The sequence below is a fragment of the Salvelinus fontinalis genome, chromosome 33 (assembly GCF_029448725.1).
Source record: "Salvelinus fontinalis isolate EN_2023a chromosome 33, ASM2944872v1, whole genome shotgun sequence".
In the NCBI taxonomy this organism is placed as follows: Eukaryota; Metazoa; Chordata; class Actinopteri; order Salmoniformes; family Salmonidae; genus Salvelinus; species Salvelinus fontinalis.
In genome coordinates this window covers 849,699-871,471 of record NC_074697.1, presented here as the reverse complement: position 1 = coordinate 871,471, position 21,773 = coordinate 849,699, and the positions used below count along the sequence as shown (strand labels likewise).

The 21,773-nt window shown below is 46.4% G+C and overlaps 1 protein-coding gene across 4 annotated transcripts in view; it reads right to left on the bottom strand.

Annotated features, from left to right (window-relative positions):
* LOC129831624 (contactin-5-like) overlaps positions 1-21,773 on the bottom strand; it is an 804,231-nt gene that overhangs the window by 129,332 nt on the left and 653,126 nt on the right. For all 4 annotated transcript variants that reach the window (XM_055894962.1, XM_055894963.1, XM_055894964.1 and 1 more), the window contains one exon: positions 13,715-13,835. In XM_055894962.1, coding sequence (XP_055750937.1) covers positions 13,715-13,835 — 121 coding nt within the window. The remainder of the gene's footprint in view (positions 1-13,714; positions 13,836-21,773) is intronic.

Here is a 21,773-nt window from a genome sequence, read left to right as displayed (position 1 = left end):
ATCCACGGTCTGGAGCCTCCGGCGACGATCTACGGTCCGGAGTCCCCGGCGACAATCCACGGTCCGGTTCCTCCGGCGACGATCCATGGTCTGGAGCCTCCGGCGACTCTACGCACGCTGCGCCTTGGTCCATTCATTCTAACAACGATTGTAACAGTTAAACAGCCATCACTAGCTGGCTAACACCCGGTTACTCTCCAGAGGGTGGTGCGGTCTGCCCAACAAATCACCGGGGGTACACTGCCTGCCTGCCCTCCAGGACACCTACAGCACCCGATATCACAGGAAGGCAAAAAAGATAATCAAGGACATCAACCACCCGAGCCACAGCCTGTTCACCCCGCTAGCATTCAGAAGGTGAGGTCAGTACAGGTGCAAGAAAGCTGGGAACGAGAGACTGAAAAACAGCTTCTATCTCAAGGCCATCAGACTGTTTAACAGCCATCACTAGCTGGCTACCACCCGGTTACTCAAACCTGCACCTTAGAGGTTGCTGGCCTATACACATAGACATTGAATCACTGGTCACTTTAACAATGTTTACATACTGCTTTACTCATCTCATATGTTTGTCCCTCCTCTATCACACTGGATCTAATCACCAAACATTTTGCTCCCTGCTTTTATATGACCATCTACTCTGGTCTGGATGTTAGCAATTTTTATTAAGGTTCTGGTTAGCGATTATATCTCCTTCATGGTTTTGCCACCCCCCCTTTTCCCTGGTCTGTCTCTCCCAGTCTTGTACAGGTGTCCCCCCCTTGCCCTGATCTGTCTCTCCCAGTCTGGTACAGGTGCCGCCCCCCCCCCCGGTCTCTCTCCCAGTCTGGTACAGGTGCCCCCCCCCCCCCCTCACCACTGTTTCCCTACATCATATGCATACATCACATACTTTTTGACTGATTTGCTGTTGGACTATTTGATTCGTGATTCTTGCTATGTTTGAATTATTATTTAGGAATGTTTTTTATTTGAAGTCGTAGCTCATTTAAAGAGCGTGGCCTCAACCACTACCCTGAGAGCACTTCAGTGTATCATGCAGCCCTCAGCCACTACCCTGAGAGCACTTGATTCAGTGTATCATGCAGCCCTCAGCCACTACCCTGAGAGCACTTGATTCAGTGTATCATGCAGCCCTCAGCCACTACCCTGAGAGCACTTGATTTAGTGTATCATGCAGGCCTCAGCCACTACCCTGAGAGCACTTGATTCAGTGTATCATGCAGGCCTCAGCCACTACCCTGAGAGCACTTGATTCAGTGTATCATGCAGCCCTCAGCCACTACCCTGAGAGCACTTGATTCAGTGTATCATGCAGGCCTCAGCCACTACCCTGAGAGCACTTGATTCAGTGTATCATGCAGCCCTCAGGTTCATTAAAAATCAGAAACGTCTAACACATCATTGTGATCTCTACAGCGCCGTTGGCTGTTCTTTATTGACGTTGCATAGACTTAACACTGGTTTACACGGATTTATAAGGCCATAATGGGTAAAATGCCACTTTATCTCTGTTATTTTTTAATCAGGTCAGTAAATAAATATCAATTATGGTCCCATTCTCATTTGCTTCTAACAGTACCAAAAAGTAGAACAGGTCATGGTAGAAATAGTTTTAGTTACTCAGCTCCGTGGTCCTGGAATTCTCTCCTGAACATTTTAAAATGTGATGATCTAGTTTCATTGGTGGAGTTTAAACACTTGATCGATGTAAATATCATTGAAGAGTTTAATTGTCTTAAGGACAGCTGTTTTTAAGTTATGACATTCGTGTTTTTTTACGTAATATGTCATTGTTGTACTTTATGTGTGTCTATAGTTTTGTTTAATGTTGTGTTAGTGTAAGTTGTTTTGTCTGAAACTTTGTTCCCCCTGATGCTGTTGGACCAGGTCTCTCTTGGAATAGAGATTTTATCTCAATGAGAAAAACCTGTATGAATAAAGGTCAAATCAAATAAAAATATATATACTGTATTCTATTCTACAGTATTTTAGTTAATGCCACCACCCTGTTACTCAACCCTGCACCTTAGAGGCTGCTGCCCTCTATACATAGACTTGGAATCACACTTTAATAATGTTACTCCACCCTGCACCTTAGAGGCTGCTGCCCTCTATACATAGACATGGAATCACTGGTCACTTTAATAATGTTACTCCACCCTCCACCTTAGAGACTGCTGCCCTCTATACATAGACATGGAATCACTGGTCACTTTAATAATGTTACTCCACCCTGCACCTTAGAGGCTGCTGCCCTCTATACATAGACATGGAATCACTGGTCACTTTAATAATGTTACTCCACCCTGCACCTTAGAGGCTGCTGCCCTCTATACATAGACATGGAATCACTGGTCACTTTAATAATGTTACTCCACCCTCCACCTTAGAGGCTGCTGCCCTCTATACATAGACATGGAATCACACTTTAATAATGTTACTCCACCCTGCACCTTAGAGGCTGCTGCCCTCTATACATAGACATGGAATCACACTTTAATAATGTTACTCAACCCTCCACCTTAGAGGCTGCTGCCCCGTATACATAGACATGGAATCACACTTTAATAATGTTACTCCACCCTGCACCTTAGAGGCTGCTGCCCTCTATACATAGACATGGAATCACACTTTAATAATGTTACTCCACCCTGCACCTTAGAGGCTGCTGCCCTCTATACATAGACATGGAATCACTGGTCACTTTAATAATGTTACTCCACCCTGCACCTTAGAGGCTGCTGCCCTCTATACATAGACATGGAATCAGACTTTAATAATGTTACTCCACCCTGCACCTTAGAGGCTGCTGCCCTCTATACATAGACATGGAATCACTGGTCACTTTAATAATGTTACTCCACCCTGCACCTTAGAGGCTGCTGCCCTCTATACATAGACATGGAATCACTGGTCACTTTAATAATGTTACTCCACCCTGCACCTTAGAGGCTGCTGCCCTCTATACATAGACATGGAATCACACTTTAATAATGTTACTCAACCCTGCACCTTAGAGGCTGCTGCCCTCTATACATGGACATGGAATCACTGGTCACTTTAATAATGTTACTCCACCCTGCACCTTAGAGGCTGCTGCCCTCTATACATAGACATGGAATCACACTTTAATAATGTTACTCCACCCTGCACCTTAGAGGCTGCTGCCCTCTATACATAGACATGGAATCACTGGTCACTTTAATAATGTTACTCCACCCTCCACCTTAGAGGCTGCTGCCCTCTATACATAGACATGGAATCACTGGTCACTTTAATAATGTTACTCCACCCTGCACCTTAGAGGCTGCTGCCCTCTATACATAGACATGGAATCACTGGTCACTTTAATAATGTTACTCCACCCTGCACCTTAGAGGCTGCTGCCCTCTATACATAGACATGGAATCACACTTTAATAATGTTACTCCACCCTGCACCTTAGAGACTGCTGCCCTCTATACATAGACATGGAATCACTGGCCACTTTAATAATGTTACTCCACCCTGCACCTTAGAGGCTGCTGCCCTCTATACATAGACATGGAATCACTGGCCACTTTAATAATGTTACTCCACCCTGGACCTTAGAGGCTGCTGCCCTCTATACATAGACATGGAATCACACTTTAATAATGTTACTCCACCCTGCACCTTAGAGGCTGCTGCCCTCTATACATAGACATGGAATCACTGGTCACTTTAATAATGTTACTCCACCCTCCACCTTAGAGGCTGCTGCCCTCTATACATAGACATGGAATCACACTTTAATAATGTTACTCCACCCTGCACCTTAGAGGCTGCTGCCCTCTATACATAGACATGGAATCACACTTTAATAATGTTACTCCACCCTGCACCTTAGAGGCTGCTGCCCTCTATACATAGACATGGAATCACACTTTAATAATGTTACTCAACCCTGCACCTTAGAGACTGCTGCCCTCTATACATAGACATGGAATCACACTTTAATAATGTTACTCCACCCTGCACCTTAGAGGCTGCTGCCCTCTATACATAGACATGGAATCACACTTTAATAATGTTACTCCACCCTGCACCTTAGAGGCTGCTGCCCTCTATACATAGACATGGAATCACTGGTCACTTTAATAATGTTTACATACTGCTTTACTCATCTCATATGTATATACTGTATTCTGTTCTACTCTATTCTGTTCTACTGTATTTTAGTCAATGCCACTCCAACATTGCTCGTCCTAATATTTACATTTTTCTTAATAAAGTTATTTTACTTTTAGATGTGTGTGTTGTGAAATGTTAGATATTACTGCTGCACTGTTGGAGCTAGGATCACAAGCATTTTGCTACATCTGCTAAAAATGTGTACGTGACAAATACGATTTGATTTGAAGTTTTCCAGCTCCACAATGGTGGTAGGTCATACCATCGACGACGATGAGACAGCCTATAGGGAGGGAGTCAGAGACCTGGCAGCTGCTACTATGTGCTATCTGACACGTTCTTCCTAGTTATGTAGAGTGCCTTCGGAATGTATTCAGACCCCTTGACTTTGTCCACATTTTGTTATGTTACAGCCTTATTCTAAAGTTGATTCATATTTTCCCCCGTCCTCAATCTACACACATTACACCATAATGACAAAGCAAAAACAGGCTTTTAGAAATTGTTGCTATTTTATAAAAAATAAATAAAAATGAAATATCACATTTATATAAGTATTCAGACTCTTATTCAGAACTTTGTTGAAGCACCTTTAGCAGTAATTACAGCCTTGAGTCTTCTTGGGTATGATGCTACAAGCTTGGCACACCTGTATTTGGGGAGTTTCTCCCATTCTTCTCTGCAGATCCTCTCAAGCTCTGTCAGGTTGGATGGGGTCTCTCCAGAGATGTTCGATAGGGTTCAAGTCCGGGCTCTGGCTGGGCCACCCACTCCCCAAGCCACTCCTGTGTTCTCTTGGCTGTGTGCATAAGGTAGTTGTCCTGTTGGGAGGAGTGGCTTCCGTCTGGCCACTGTCGTACAGGCCTGATTGGTGTAGTGCTGCAGAGATGGTTGTCCTTCTGGAAGGTTCTCCCATCTCCACAGAGGAGCTCTGGAGCTCTGTCTGAGTGACAATCAGATTCTTGGTCACCTCCCTGACCAAGGTCCTTCTTCCCCGATTGCTCAGTTTGGTCTGGCGGCCAGCTCTAGGAAGAGTCTTGGTGATTCCGAACTTCTTTCATTTAAGAATGATGGAGGCCACCGTGTTCTTGGTGACCTTCAATGCTGCAGACTTTTTTTGGTACCCTTCCCCAGATCTGTGCCTACAACACAATCTGTCTCGGAGCTCTACGGACAATTCCTTTGACCTCATGGCTTGGTTTTTGCTCTGACATGCACAGTCAACTGTGGGACCTTATATAGACAGGTGTGTGACTTTCCAAATCATGTCATCTCATGCTCTCAGAGCTCATCTTTAAATAGCCCATCTAATCCACCTCATCCCCATACTGTATTTATTTATTTATCTTGCTCGTTTGCACCCCAGTATCTCAACTTGCACATCCTACCATTCCAGTGTTTAATTGCTATATTGTAATTACTTTGCCACCATGGCCTATTTATTGCCTTACCTTTCTTATCCTACCTCATTTGCACATGCTGTATATATATTTTTCTACTGTATTATTGACTGTATGTTTGTTTTACTCCATGTGTAACTCTGTGTTGTTGTATGTGTCAAACTGCTTTGCTTTATCTTGGCCAGGTCGCAATTGTAAATGAGAACGTGTTCTCAACTGGCCTACCTGGTTAAATAAAGGTGAAATAAAATAAAAAAATAAAAATGTCCAATCAATTGAATTTACCATAGTTGGACTCCAGTGAAGTTGTAGAAACATCTCAAGGATGATCAATGGAAACAGGATGCACCTGAGCTCAATTTCGAGTCTCATTGATAAGGGTCTGAATACTTATGTAAATAAGGTATTTTATGTTTTTATACATTTGCAAACATTTCTAAAAACCTGTTTTCACCATGTCATTATGGGGTATTGTGATGTCATTATGGGGTATTGTGATGTCATTATGGGGTATTGTGATGTCATTATGGGGTATTGTGATGTCATTATGGGGTATTGTGATGTCATTATGGGGTATTGTGATGTCATTATGGGGTATTGTGATGTCATTATGGGGTATTGTGATGTCATTATGGGGTATTGTGTGTAGATTGCTGAGGATTTTTTATTTATTTAATCCATTTTAGAATATGGCTGTAACGTAACAAAATGTGGAAAAAGTCACGGGGTCTGAATACTTTCCGAAGACACTGTATTCATTTCGACCAATTTCCTCGTACCCCTGCACATTGACTCAGTACTGGTACCCTGTGTATATAGCCTAGTTATCATTACTCAGTACTGGTACCCTGTGTATATAACCTAGTTATCATTACTCAGTACTGGTACCCTGTGTATATAACCTAGTTATCGTTACTCAGTACTGGTACCCTGTGTATATAGCCTAGTTATCATTACTCAGTACTGGTACCCTGTGTATATAACCTAGTTATCATTACTCAGTACTGGTACCCTGTGTATATAACCTAGTTATCATTACTCAGTACTGGTACCCTGTGTATATAACCTAGTTATCATTACTCAGTACTGGTACCCTGTGTATATAGCCTAGTTATCATTACTCAGTACTGGTACCCTGTGTATATAACCTAGTTATCATTACTCAGTACTGGTACCCTGTGTATATAACCTAGTTATCATTACTCAGTACCGGTACCCTGTGTATATAACCTAGTTATCATTACTCAGTACTGGTACCCTGTGTATATAACCTAGTTATCGTTACTCAGTACTGGTACCCTGTGTATATAACCTAGTTATCATTACTCAGTACTGGTACCCTGTGTATATAACCAAGTTATAGTTACTCAGTACTGGTACCCTGTGTATATAACCTAGTTATCATTACTCAGTACTGGTACCCTGTGTATATAACCTAGTTATCGTTTCTCAGTACTGGTACCCTGTGTATATAACCTAGTTATCGTTACTCAGTACTGGTACCCTGTGTATATAACCTAGTTATCGTTACTCAGTACTGGTACCCTGTGTATATAACCTAGTTATCATTACTCAGTACTGGTACCCTGTGTATATAACCTAGTTATCATTACTCAGTACTGGTACCCTGTGTATATAACCTAGTTATCATTACTCAGTACTGGTACCCTGTGTATATAACCTAGTTATCATTACTCAGTACTGGTACCCTGTGTATATAACCTAGTTATAGTTACTCAGTACTGGTACCCTGTGTATATAACCTAGTTATCATTACTCAGTACTGGTACCCTGTGTATATAACCTAGTTATAGTTACTCAGTACTGGTACCCTGTGTATATAACCTAGTTATCATTACTCAGTACTGGTACCCTGTGTATATAACCTAGTTATCATTACTCAGTACTGGTACCCTGTGTATATAACCTAGTTATCATTACTCAGTACTGGTACCCTGTGTATATAACCTAGTTATCATTACTCAGTACTGGTACCCTGTGTATATAACCTAGTTATCATTACTCAGTACTGGTACCCTGTGTATATAACCTAGTTATCATTACTCAGTACTGGTACGCTGTGTATATAACCTAGTTATAGTTACTCAGTACTGGTACCCTGTGTATATAACCTAGTTATCATTACTCAGTACCCTGTGTATATAACCTAGTTATCATTACTCAGTACTGGTACGCTGTGTATATAACCTAGTTATAGTTACTCAGTACTGGTACCCTGTGTATATAACCTAGTTATCATTACTCAGTACCCTGTGTATATAACCTAGTTATCATTACTCAGTACCCTGTGTATATAACCTAGTTATCATTACTCAGTACCCTGTGTATATAACCTAGTTATCATTACTCAGTACCCTGTGTATATAACCTAGTTATCGTTACTCAGTACTGGTACGCTGTGTATATAACCTAGTTATCATTACTCAGTACCCTGTGTATATAACCTAGTTATAGTTACTCAGTACTGGTACCCTGTGTATATAACCTAGTTATCATTACTCAGTACTGGTACCCTGTGTATATAACCTAGTTATCGTTACTCAGTACTGGTACCCTGTGTATATAACCTAGTTATCGTTACTCAGTACTGGTACCCTGTGTATATAACCTAGTTATCATTACTCAGTACTGGTACCCTGTGTATATAACCTAGTTATCATTACTCAGTACTGGTGCCCTGTGTATATAACCTAGTTATCGTTACTCAGTACTGGTACCCTGTGTATATAAACAAGTTATAGTTACTCAGTACTGGTACCCTGTGTATATAACCTAGTTATCGTTACTCAGTACTGGTAGCCTGTGTATACAACCTAGTTATCGTTACTCAGTACTGGTACCCTGTGTATATAACCTAGTTATCGTTACTCAGTACTGGTACCCTGTGTATATAACCAAGTTATCGTTACTCAGTACTGGTACCCTGTGTATATAAACAAGTTATAGTTACTCAGTACTGGTACCATGTGTATATAAATAAGTTATAGTTACTCAGTACTGGTACCCTGTGTATATAACCTAGTTATCGTTACTCAGTACTGGTAGCCTGTGTATATAACCTAGTTATCGTTACTCAGTACTGGTACCATGTGTATATAAATAAGTTATAGTTACTCATTGTGTATTTATTATTACTTTTCTTATTATGTGTTTTACTTTTCATAAATTGTTCTATTTTCTAACTCTCTGCATTGTTGGGCCTGTAACCATTTCCCTGTTAGTCCACAACGGTTGTTACCAAGCATGTGACAAATACAATGTGATACTGGTGGAGACAGTCTGATCTAGAGGGAACCTGAGATACTGGAGGAGACAGTCTGATATAGAGGGAACCTGAGATACTGGTGGAGACAGTCTGATTTAGAGGGAACCTGAGATACTGGTGGAGACAGTCTGATCTAGAGGGAACCTGAGATACTGGTGGAGACAGTCTGATCTAGAGGGAACCTGAGATACTGGAGGAGACAGTCTGATATAGAGGGAACCTGAGATACTGGTGGAGACAGTCTGATTTAGAGGGAACCTGAGATACTGGTGGAGACAGTCTGATTTAGAGGAAACCTGAGATACTGGTGGAGACAGTCTGATCTAGAGGGAACCTGAGATACTGGAGGAGACAGTCTGATATAGAGGGAACCTGAGATACTGGTGGAGACAGTCTGATTTAGAGGGAACCTGAGATACTGGTGGAGACAGTCTGATTTAGAGGAAACCTGAGATACTGGTGGAGACAGTCTGATCTAGAGGGAACCTGAGATACTGGTGGAGACAGTCTGATTTAGAGGGAACCTGAGATACTGGTGGAGACAGTCTGTTCTAGAGGGAACCTGAGATACTGGTGGAGACAGTCTGATTTAGAGCTAACCTGAGATACTGGAGGAGACAGTCTGATTTAGAGGGAACCTGAGATACTGGAGGAGACAGTCTGATTTAGAGGGAACCTGAGATACTGGTGGAGACAGTCTGATCTAGAGGGAACCTGAGATACTGGTGGAGACAGTCTGATCTAGAGGGAACCTGAGATACTGGTGGAGACAGTCTGATTTAGAGGGAACCTGAGATACTGGTGGAGACAGTTTGATTTAGAGGGAACCTGAGATACTGGTGGAGACAGTCTGATCTAGAGGGAACCTGAGATACTGGTGGAGACAGTCTGATTTAGACGGAACCTGAGATACTGGTGGAGACAGTCTGATTTAGACGGAAGGTGAATCTGCACAAGTTGTGGTTGTGGAAAAATCAACACCAAAATAGAGGTAATACTTGGAATGGAATGTTTTGTTATGCCGTGATTCAATAATTACTTGGTTGATAATTGACCAAAATAGCTACATGAAGCTATGTTTGCCTGATCAGCACATTGCCTATATATATGGTATGGCATTGATTCCTACATAGTGTGAACTGCCCCAACTCGAATGTCTGAATGAATATCCAACGTTGTCAGTCAAGTAAACAATAGCTCATCTGCATGACATATTGGTGGATCATGGGTCACCAAGTCATAGGATGGTAACATTAGCACGACACACGAAACACTGGTTACAGCACAACACCACATTCAATTTCTCTTTTGGGGTCGAGTTGATGCTCAGGGTTCAACTAAAGACTCACCTTGCCCAGAAGGCCAGCCAAAAGCGGCTCAGGGCTCAACTAAAGACTCACCTTGCCCAGAAGGCCAGCACAAAGCGGCTCAGGGCTCAACTAAAGACTCACCTTGCCCAGAAGGCCAGCCCAAAGCGGCTCAGGTCTCAACTAAAGATTGAACTTGCCCAGAAGGCCAGCCCAAAGCGGCTCAGGGCTCAACTAAAGATTCACCTTGCCCAGAAGGCCAGCCCAAAGCGGCTCAGGGCTCAACTAAAGACTCACCTTGCCCAGAAGGCCAGCCCAAAGCGGCTCAGGGCTCAACTAAAGACTCACCTTGCCCAGAAGGCCAGCCCAAAGCGGCTCAGGGCTCAACTAAAGACTCACCTTGCCCAGAAGGCCAGCCCAAAGCGGCTCAGGGCTCAACTAAAGACTCACCTTGCCCAGAAGTCCAGCCCAAAGCGGCACAGGGCTCAACTAAAGACTCACCTTGCCCAGAAGGCCAGCCCAAAGCGGCACAGGGCTCAACTAAAGACTCACCTTGCCCAGAAGGCCAGCCCAAAGCGGCTCAGGGCTCAACGAAAGACTCACCTTGCCCAGAAGGCCAGCCCAAAGTGGCTCAGGGCTCAACTAAAGACTCACCTTGCCCAGAAGGCCAGCCCAAAGCGGCTCAGGGCTCAACTAAAGACTCACCTTGCCCAGAAGGCCAGCCCAAAGCGGCTCATGGCTCAACTAAAGACTCACCTTGCCCAGAAGTCCAGCCCAAAGCGGCACAGGGCTCAACTAAAGACTCACCTTGCCCAGAAGGCCAGCCCAAAGCGGCACAGGGCTCAACTAAAGACTCACCTTGCCCAGAAGGCCAGCCCAAAGCGGCTCAGGGCTCAACTAAAGACTCACCTTGCCCAGAAGGCCAGCCCAAAGTGGCGAAGGGCTCAACTAAAGACTCACCTTGCCCAGAAGGCCAGCACAAAGCGGCTCAGGGCTCAACTAAAGACTCACCTTGCCCAGAAGGCCAGCACAAAGCGGCTCAGCGCTCAACTAAAGACTCACCTTGCCCAGAAGTCCAGCCCAAAGCGGCACAGGGCTCAACTAAAGACTCACCTTGCCCAGAAGGCCAGCCCAAAGCGGCACACGGCTCAACTAAAGATTCAACTTGCCCAGAAGGCCAGACCAAAGCGGCTCAGGGCTCAACTAAAGACTCACCTTGCCCAGAAGGCCAGCCCAAAGAGGCTCAGGGCTCAACTAAAGACTCACCTTGCCCAGAAGGCCAGCACAAAGCGGCTCAGGGCTCAACTAAAGACTCACCTTGCCCAGAAGGTCAGCACAAAGCGGCTCAGCGCTCAACTAAAGACTCACCTTGCCCAGAAGGCCAGCCCAAAGCGGCTCAGGGCTCAACTAAAGATTGAACTTGCCCAGAAGGCCAGCCCAAAGCGGCTCAGGGCTCAACTAAAGATTCACCTTGCCCAGAAGGCCAGCCCAAAGCGGCTCAGGGCTCAACTAAAGACTCACCTTGCCCAGAAGTCCAGCCCAAAGCGGCTCAGGGCTCAACTAAAGACTCACCTTGCCCAGAAGGCCAGCCCAAAGCGGCTCAGGGCTCAACTAAAGATTCACCTTGCCCAGAAGGCCAGCCCAAAGCGGCACAGGGCTCAACTAAAGACTCACCTTGCCCAGAAGGCCAGCCCAAAGCGGCTCAGGTCTCAACTAAAGATTGAACTTGCCCAGAAGGCCAGCCCAAAGCGGCTCAGGGCTCAACTAAAGACTCACCTTGCACAGAAGGCCAGCCCAAAGCGGCACAGGGCTCAACCTCCTTGTTTTCATTCAAAGTTAAAACACAACACAAGAAGTGGGAGGCCTGGAGGGTGCCCAGGCATGCAAATTTGGCCTTAAAATGAATACGAATGAGGTTTTCATTTCAATTACTTCATGATTGTGTGATGGTGTGGATGTGGACCCTTCTCTGGTTTCAAACTGTCAAACATATGCTTACCTCAGCAGCTTCATCTGAAGTGTAATCTGCAAGGGGTTCAACACATACAAACACACCAAATAGTCTGAAGGAGAGAACAGGAGGAGCCGTGAGAGACTAGCTGTAAACAACCTCACCTGACAGCTGGTGCTGGCCAATGGAAACCAACGCTGTGTATCTCAGAGAAGGGTCCATAAAAGGGTCGGATTGGAAGTTACATTTGCATTCCGAGGAGGGATATTAATATTTAATATGCATTCTGTGTCGCCATGGGAACCAGCTAACCAGTAGAGGAGGATTAGTTTTTTTAGTCTGGATGAACAGCGTGAAATACGCTTCCCTGTCTGGTCTGTATGGCCCTTAATAGGCTCAGCTCCACAGCAGTCAGTCAGTCATCAAAACCGAGGTGTATGAAACCATCAAACCATCAAATCACTGCACACCAGTGAGTTAATAGAATTGAGGAAATGATTAGGGTGTCATTGAGCTCCATTTGATTCCTGTGTGATTCTCATGTCTATTGAGTGTGGTGGGTTTAATAAGTAAACTGAATGGTGGAGAATACATCATGGTGGAGTCAGATTCAGACATTAGAGTGTATCTCAGGGATGGAAGCCCATCTCATATTTTCGCTAACAGAGCCATGCTCTGTTAGTGAGAGCCTGTTAAGGGCCCTCCATGGGTTATGCAGCAGGAGACAAAATAGTGACCTGCTGAGTCATTCAAACAGGCCAATACTTGGTTCTATTCAAACAAATCCCTCCTCCTGTCCTACTCTCCTCATGTCCTGTCCTCCTCCTGTCCTTCTCATACTTCTCCTCCTCCTGTCCTACTCTCCTCATGTCCTGTCCTCCTCCTGTCCATCTCATACTTCTCCTCCTCCTGTCCTACTCTCCTCATGTCCTGTCCTCCTCCTGTCCTTCTCATACTTCTCCTCCTCCTGTCCTCCTCTCCTCCTCCCCCTGTCCTCCTCCTGTCCTCCTCTCCTCCTCCCCCTGTCCTCCTCCTGTCCTTCTCATACTTCTCCTCCTCAAGTCCTCATCTCCTCCTCCTCCCCTCCTTCTCCTATTCCTCCTCTTTATCTTACTCATCTGCCGCCACTTCTTGCTCCTCAACCTAATCGTCTTCATCTTCGTCCTCCTCTTCCTCATCCTCCTCATATTCCTCCTCCTTTTTATCTTCCTGCTCCTCCTCTTCCTCCTTCGCCTCTTCCTCCATCCCTCCTCATCCCGTCAATATGAAAGGGGATTTTCAGTGTCATACCAATCACACAGTGTAACGCTCCAGGAGGCAAGCAGTGATCCGTGTCCAAGAGAGGTTGAGTGATAGTATCAGGAGGAGGGTTGAATGTGACCCTAACCCCAGGTATAGGATAAATGTACCCTAGCCGCAATCCTAACCTTAACCATTAGAGGATGAAACAAAATATGACCCTGGATCAGGGGATCAGGACTCTCTCTCACTCTCTCTCTCTCTTCTCCCTCTAATTATCTCTCGCTCTACCTCTCTCTACCTCTCTCTACCTCTCTCTACCTCTCTGTCTCTGCCCCATATTCCCTACTGTCGACCTGAGAGATAATGAGCTCACCTCTGACAAGGACTTCAGCCTCAGCAAACACCGTGTCGGCGCTGGTCTGGGCCCGGCAGCTGTATTTCCCAGCATGCTGCAGTAAGATGCTTCTGATCATCAGGTCCACCGTGGAGGACTGCTGTGTGACAGGCAGAAAGTCAACAACAACATCAAGTTAGAGAGTGTGTGTGTGGGGGGTGGAGGGGTATGTGTGTGTGGGGGGGGGGTATGTTTGTGTGTGTGGGGGGGGGGGGGGGGGGTGGAGGGGTATGTTTGTGTGTGGGGGGGGGTATGTTTGTGTGTGTATCTGTGTGCACATGTATAATTGTTTAATTGTGTAACATAAAGTTAGCAGAGAGATATCCAAGTCCGGCCTCTCTGTACTTGGCGCCTGAGAAATGTGATGCTGCTAACATCCTGTACTAATGCAGGCTTAAACGAGATTCTTGTCAAGTTCAGGTGGTTGCTTGCTGTTGCTTTTCTTCCACTCCTCACTCGTCTTTCTTCACTCTCTCTCTCTCTTGAAATGAGAAATGCCTAAGGCAAGACTGGGGAATCATTCAGACTAAAGACCTGTTTAGCACAAAACCTGATTACAATGACATCCCATGAAGCAGACAGATAGGGTTCCTGTGTGCCAGGAGACTGTTGTCACTGCTAGCACCTGAGGTCTCCAGAGGATGGGTGATAGGATGTCTGGCCATCTGGAGACATGGGAGAATGGGTGATAGGATGTCTAGCTATCTGGAGACATGGGAGGATGGGTGAAACAATGTCTGGCTATCTGGAGATAGGGGAGGATGGATGATAGGATGTCTAGCTATCTGGAGACAGGGGAGGATGGGTGATAGGATGTCTAGCTATCTGGAGACATGGGAGGATGGGTGATACAATGTCTGGCTATCTGGAGACAGGGGAGGATGGGTGATAGGATGTCTAGCTATCTGGAGACAGGGGAGGATGGGTGATAGGATGTCTGGCTATCTGGAGACAGGGGAGGATGGGTGATAGGCAGGGTTTTGGTAAGGTAGCGGCTCCCATTACCTCACTGAAGCGGACAGTGCTTTTAGTCAACTGACAGGGCTTTTAGTCACCTGTTTACCTCGGCCCCCGTGCTGGCCCATCCGGATCCCTCTTTGGCGTTCATATTGGAGGTGGACGCGTACGAGGCTGGGATAGGAGCTGTGCTCTCTCAGCGCTCGGGTACGCCACCGAAGCACCACCCTTGTGTCTTCTTCTCGAAGAAGTTCAGTCCCGCGGAGCGAAACTATGACGTGGGGGACCGGGAGTTGTTGGCTGTCGTCAAAGCCTTGAAAGGGTGGAAACATTGGCTTGAGGGGGCTAGACACCCTTTTCTCATCTGAACTGACCACCGCAATCTGGAGTACACCCGGGCGGTGAGGAGACTGAACCATCGCCAGGCAAGGTGGGCCATGTTGTTCACCCGTTTTGTGTTTACCCTTTCCTACAGACCAGGCTCCCAGAACATTAAGGCAGACGCATTGTCCCGGCTGTATGACACAGAGGAGCGGTCCATGGATCCCACTCCCATACTCCCCACCTCCTGCCTGGTGGCGCCGATAGTGTGGGAGCTGGACGCAGACATTGAGCAGGCGTTGCATACAGAGCCCACTCCCCTTCAGTGTCCGGCTGGGCGTTAGTACGTTCCGTCTGCTGTCCGCGATTATCGCGATATTAGACCCATACGTCACCCTCCTCTGGTTATCCTGGTATCGGTCGGATGGTGCGCTGTCTTAGTGGGAAGTACTGATGGCCCACTTTAGCTAAGGACGTGAGGGTTTATGTTTCCTCCTGCTCTGTGTGCGCCAAGTGCAAGGCTCCTAGACACCTGCCCAGAGGTAAGTTACCCATTCCACAACGGCCATGGTCGCACCTGCCAGTGGATTTCCTGACTGATCTTCCTCGCTCACAGGGTAACACCACGATCCTGGTCGTTGTGGATTGTTTTTCTAATTCCTGTTGTCTCCTCCCGTTGCCCGGTCTCCCTACGGCCCTACAGACTGCGAAGGCTCTATTTACACACGTCTTCCGGCACTACGGGGTGCTTGAGGATATCGTGTCTGATCGGGGTCCCCAGTTCACGTCGAGGGTCTGGAAGGTGTTCATGGAACGTCTGGGGGTCTCGGTCAGCCTTACCTCAGGTTTTCACCCCGAGAATAAGGGGCAGGTGGAGAGAGTTAATCAGGATGTAGGTAGGTTTCTGAGGTCTTATTGCCAGGACCGGCCAGGGGAGTGGGCAGCGTTCGTGCCCTGGGCAGAGATGGCCCAGAACTCGCTCCGCCAATCCTCAACTAACCTTTCTCCCTTCCATTGTGTATTGTTGTATCAGCCGGTTCTGGCTCCATGGCATCAGAGTCAGACCGAGCTCCTGCGGTGGACTGCGGTGGACAACTGGTTCCGGCGCGCGGAGGAGACATGGGAGGTTTCCCATGTCCACCTTCAGCGTGGCGTACTGCGCCAGAAATTGGGCGCAGACCGTCACCGCAGTGAGTCCCCGGTGTTCGCACTGGGGGATCGGGTCTGGCTCTCGACCCGAAACCTGCCCCTCCGCCTGCCCTGTCGGAAGCTGGGTCCGCAGTTTGTGGGGCCATTTAAAGTCCTGTGGAGAGTGAATGAGGTATGTTACATCTTCCCCCAGATTACTGCATTAACCCCTCGTTCCATGTTTCTCTCCTCAGGCCGGTGGTGGCTGGCCCGCTCCAGGAGTCTGAGGTACGGGAGGTTCCATCTCCCGCCCTGGGCATCGAGGGAGTCCCGGCATACTCCGTTCCTTTCCATAAAGGTTTTGAGACATCGGGTGAGGGCCATTCAGTGGACTGGGAGGGGTACGGTCCGGAGGAGAGATGCTGGGATCCGGTGGAGGACGTGTTGGATCCTTCTATGCTGCGAGATTTCCACCATCTCCATCCGGATCGCCCTGCGCCTCGCCCTCCGGGTCATCCCCGAGGTCGGTGCCGACGCGCAGTTGGAGCCGCGCGTCAGGGGGTGGTACTGTCACGACTTTCGCCGAAGTCGGTCCCTCTCCTTGTTCGGGCGGTGTTCAGCGGTCGACGTCACCGGCGTTCTGGCCATCACTGATCCATTTTTCATTTTCCATTTGTTTTGTCTTGTCTTCCTTCACACCTGGTTCCAATCCCATCAATTACATGTTGTGTATTTAAACCTCTGTTTCTCCTCATGTCCTTGTCGGAGATTGTTTGATTGTATGCGATGTGCATGTATTGTGTTGGTGTGCGACAGGTCTTGTACCCACTTTTGTTTTTTGGAGTTTTATCAGCATTTATTAAACAACTCCGTTTATACCAAGTTCGTTCTCCTGACCAATTTGATGTAAAATACCAGTTAAATAAAAGTTATCCTGCAACAGGTTTATCAAATTAAGATCCTACATCTTTATGAAACCCTGCATCTCACCTTTAGTTTCAGTACCTAACATGGCAGAAATGGAAGTACCAACTGTGTACTTTCATTACATGCAGTTTCTAATTAAGGGAAAGGAAAATGTAGAGTGTCTACCGATAGAGTGTCTACCGATTCATCAAATCTGTTTTAGTTTATATTAGCTCTCCTGTCAAACAGCCCATCTCTTCTACAAACAGCACATGCTCTTCAGTTTCATTAACATCACTCCATCTTTATTACCCAGAGTCTAATCAAGGGTTAATAAATTAGCCAACCCCATCTGACTGCCAGCTTTTAAAACTTAGCCATCCCAATTAATGAGCTCAATGAGTCCTTCATAGCTCAGCAATGATACGTGAAGATGGTATAAAATTAACAATATTAAAGGCATAAGCCTGAAGGAAGAGCCAGAGAGGCAGATCTGTCTGAAATGTGCTAGTGAGGTGTGAGTTGCTGCTGTATGGGAGCCAATGGCATTAGGCCTGGGAGGAGAACAGGGAGATTCATCCCCATTAGGAACGGAAGGAGAACAGGGAGATTCATCCCCATTAGGAACGGAAGGAGAACAGGGAGATTCATCCCCATTAGGAACGGAAGGAGAACAGGGAGATTCATCCCCATTAGGAACGGGAGGAGAACAGGGAGATTCATCCCCATTAGGAACGGAAGGAGAACAGGGAGATTCATCCCCATTAGGAACGGAAGGAGAACAGGGAGATTCATCCCCATTAGGAACGGAAGGAGAACAGGGAGATTCATCCCCATTAGGAACGGAAGGAGAACAGGGAGATTCATCCCCATTAGGAACGGAAGGAGAACAGGGAGATTCATCCCCATTAGGAACGGGAGGAGAACAGGGAGATTCATCCCCATTAGGAACGGAAGGAGAACAGGGAGATTCATCCCCATTAGGAACAGAAGGAGAACAGGGAGATTCATCCCCATTAGAAGGAGAACAGGGAGATTCATCCCCATTAGGAACGGGAGGAGAACAGGGAGATTCATCCCCATTAGGAACGGAAGGAGAACAGGGAGATTCATCCCATCAGGACAGGGAGGAGAACAGGGAGATTCATCCCCATTAGGAACGGAAGGAGAACAGGGAGATTCATCCCCATTAGGAACGAGAGGAGAACAGGGAGATTCATCCCCATTAGGAACGGGAGGAGAACAGGGAGATTCATCCCCATTAGGAACGGAAGGAGAACAGGGAGATTCATCCCCATTAGGAACGGAAGGAGAACAGGGAGATTCATCCCCATTAGGAACGGAAGGAGAACAGGGAGAATCATCCCCATTAGGAACGGGAGGAGAACAGGGAGATTCATCCCCATTAGGCCTGGGAGGAGAACAGGGAGATTCATCCCCATTAGGAACGGAAGGAGAACAGGGAGATTCATCCCCATTAGAAGGAGAACAGGGAGATTCATCCCCATTAGGACAGGGATGAGAACAGGGTGATTCATCCCCATTAGGAACGGAAAGAGAACAGGGAGATTCATCCCCTTTAGGAACGGAAGGAGAACAGGGAGATTCATCCCCATTAGGAACGGGAGGAGAACAGGGAGATTCATCCCCATTAGGAACGGAAGGAGAACAGGGAGATTCATCCCCATTAGAAGGAGAACAGGGAGATTCATCCCCATTAGGAACGGAAGGAGAACAGGGCGATTCATCCCCATTAGGAACGGAAGGAGAACAGGGAGATTCATCCCCATTAGGAACGGAAGGAGAACAGGGAGATTCATCCCCATTAGGAACGGAAGGAGAACAGGGAGATTCATCCCCATTAGGAACGGAAGGAGAACAGGGAGTTCATCCCCATTAGGAACGGGAGGAGAACAGGGAGATTCATCCCCATTAGGAACGGAAGGAGAACAGGGAGATTCATCCCCATTAGGAACGGGAGGAGAACAGGGAGATTCATCCCCATTAGGCCAGGGAGGAGAACAGGGAGATTCATCCCATCAGGACAGGGGTGATGATAACAGGGATGATTTTGAGTGAGTTTGTGTGTCTGTCTGTCTGTCTGTGTGTTTCGCCTGGCACCGCCTGGTTTCTGTACCCTCCCCTGAATCAATACTTGAAGAATGTGTTAACCTTCTCATTTCCCTGCCAAGGTCATTTAAGCCATCAGCCCTTCCTACTCCATCCTCGGCAAAGGGAGAAGGACACTTTCTAACCATGAACATATAACGGCTCATAGAATTTTCAGTTGCATCTTGGTCTGGTCAGCAGGTAGGAAGCATTTTTCATGTGACGTCAACCTTGGTCTGGTCACCAGGTAGGAAGCATTTTTCATGTGACGTCAACCTTGGTCTGGTCACCAGGTAGGAAGCATTTTTCATGTGACCAGTCAACCTTGGTCTGGTCAGCAGGTAGGAAGCATTTTTCATGTGACCAGTCAACCTTGGTCTGGTCAGCAGGTAGGAAGCATTTTTCATGTGACCAGTCAACCTTGGTCTGGTCAGCAGGTAGGAAGCATTTTTCATGTGACCAGTCAACCTTGGTCTGGTCAGCAGGTAGGAAGCATTTTTCATGTGACCAGTCAACCTTGGTCTGGTCAGCAGGTAGGAAGCATTTTTCATGTGACCAGTCAACCTTGGTCTGGTCAGCAGGTAGGAAGCATTTTTCATGTGACCAGTCAACCTTGGTCTGGTCAGCAGGTAGGAAGCATTTTTCATGTGACCAGTCAACCTTGGTCTGGTCAGCAGGTAGGAAGCATTTTTCATGTGACCAGTCAACCTTGGTTTGGTCAGCAGGTAGGAAGCATTTTTCATGTGACCAGTCAACCTTGGTCTGGTCAGCAGGTAGGAAGCATTTTTAATGTGACGTCAACCTTGGTCTGATCAGCTGGTAGGAAGCGCTGGGCTGTTTGAAGATGAGAGTATCACCTACTTGGGTCTGTGTGTGTGTGTGTCACCTCTGTGTTGTAGATGTGTATCATCCCCTGTGTTGTAGATGTGTATCATCCCCTGTGTTGTAGATGGGAATCATCCCCTGTGTTGTAGATGTGTATCATCCCCTGTGTTGTAGATGTGTATCATCCCCTGTGTTGTAGATGTGAATCATCCTCTGTGTTGTAGATGTGAATCATCCCCTGTGTTGTAGGTGTGTATCATCCCCTGTGTTGTAGATGTGTATCATCCCCTGTGTTGTAGATGTGAATCATCCTCTGTGTTGTAGATGTGTATCATCCTCTGTGTTGTAGATGTGTATCATCTCCTGTGTTGTAGATGTGTATCATCCCCTGTGTTGTAGATGTGAATCATCCTCTGTGTTGTAGATGTGTATCATCCTCTGTGTTGTAGATGTGAATCATCCTCTGTGTTGTAGATGTGAATCATCCCCTGTGTTCTAGGTGTGTATCATCCCATGTGTTGTAGATGTGTATCATCCTCTGTGTTGTAGATGGGAATCATCCCCTGTGTGTGTATCATCTTCTGTGTTGTAGGTGTGTATCATCCCCTGTGTTGTAGATGTGTATCATCCCCTGTGTTGTAGATGTGTATCATCCCCTGTGTTGTAGATGGGAATCATCCCCTGTGTGTGTATCATCTCCTGTGTTGTAGGTGTGTATCATCCCCTGTGTTGTAGATGTGTATCATCCCCTGTGTTGTAGATGGGAATCATCCCCTGTGTTGTAGATGGGAATCATCCCCTGTGTGTGTATCATCTCCTGTGTTGTAGGTGTGTATCATCCCCTGTGTTGTAGATGTGTATCATCCCCTGTGTTGTAGATGTGTATCATCCCCTGTGGTGTAGATGTGTATCATCCTCTGTGTTGTATGTGTGTATCATCCCCTGTGTTGTAGATGGGAATCATCCTCTGTGTTGTAGGTGTGTATCATCCCCTGTGTTGTAGATGTGTATCATCCTCTGTGTTGTAGATGTGTATCATCCTCTGTGTTGTAGATGGGAATCATCCTCTGTGTTGTAGATGTGTATCATCCTCTGTGTTGTAGATGTGTATCATCCTCTGTGTTGTAGATGTGTATCATCCTCTGTGTTGTAGATGTGTATCATCCTCTATGTTGTAGATGTGTATCATCCCCTGTGTTGTAGGTGTGTATCATCCTCTGTGTTGTAGATGTGTATCATCCCCTGTGTTGTAGATGGGAATCATCCTCTGTGTTGTAGATGTGTATCATCCCCTGTGTTGTAGATGTGTATCATCCTCTGTGTTGTAGATGTGTATCATCCTCTGTGTTGTAGATGTGTATCATCCCCTGTGTGTGTAACATCCTCTGTGTTGTAGATGTGTATCATCCTCTGTGTTGTAGATGTGTATCATCCCCTGTGTTGTAGATGTGAATCATCCCCTGTGTGTGTATCATCCTCTGTGTTGTAGATGTGTATCATCCCCTGTGTTGTAGATGTGTATCATCCCCTGTGTTGTAGATGTGTATCATCCTCTGTGTTGTAGGTGTGAATCATCCTCTGTGTTGTAGATGTGTATCATCCCCTGTGTCCTCTGTGTTGTAGATGTGTATCATCTCCTGTGTTGTAGATGTGTATCATCCCCTGTGTTGTAGATGTGTATCATCCTCTGTGTTGTAGGTGTGTATCATCCCCTGTGTTGTAGATGGGAATCATCAACTGTGTTGTAGATGTGTATCATCCTCTGTGTTGTAGATGTCTATCATCTCCTGTG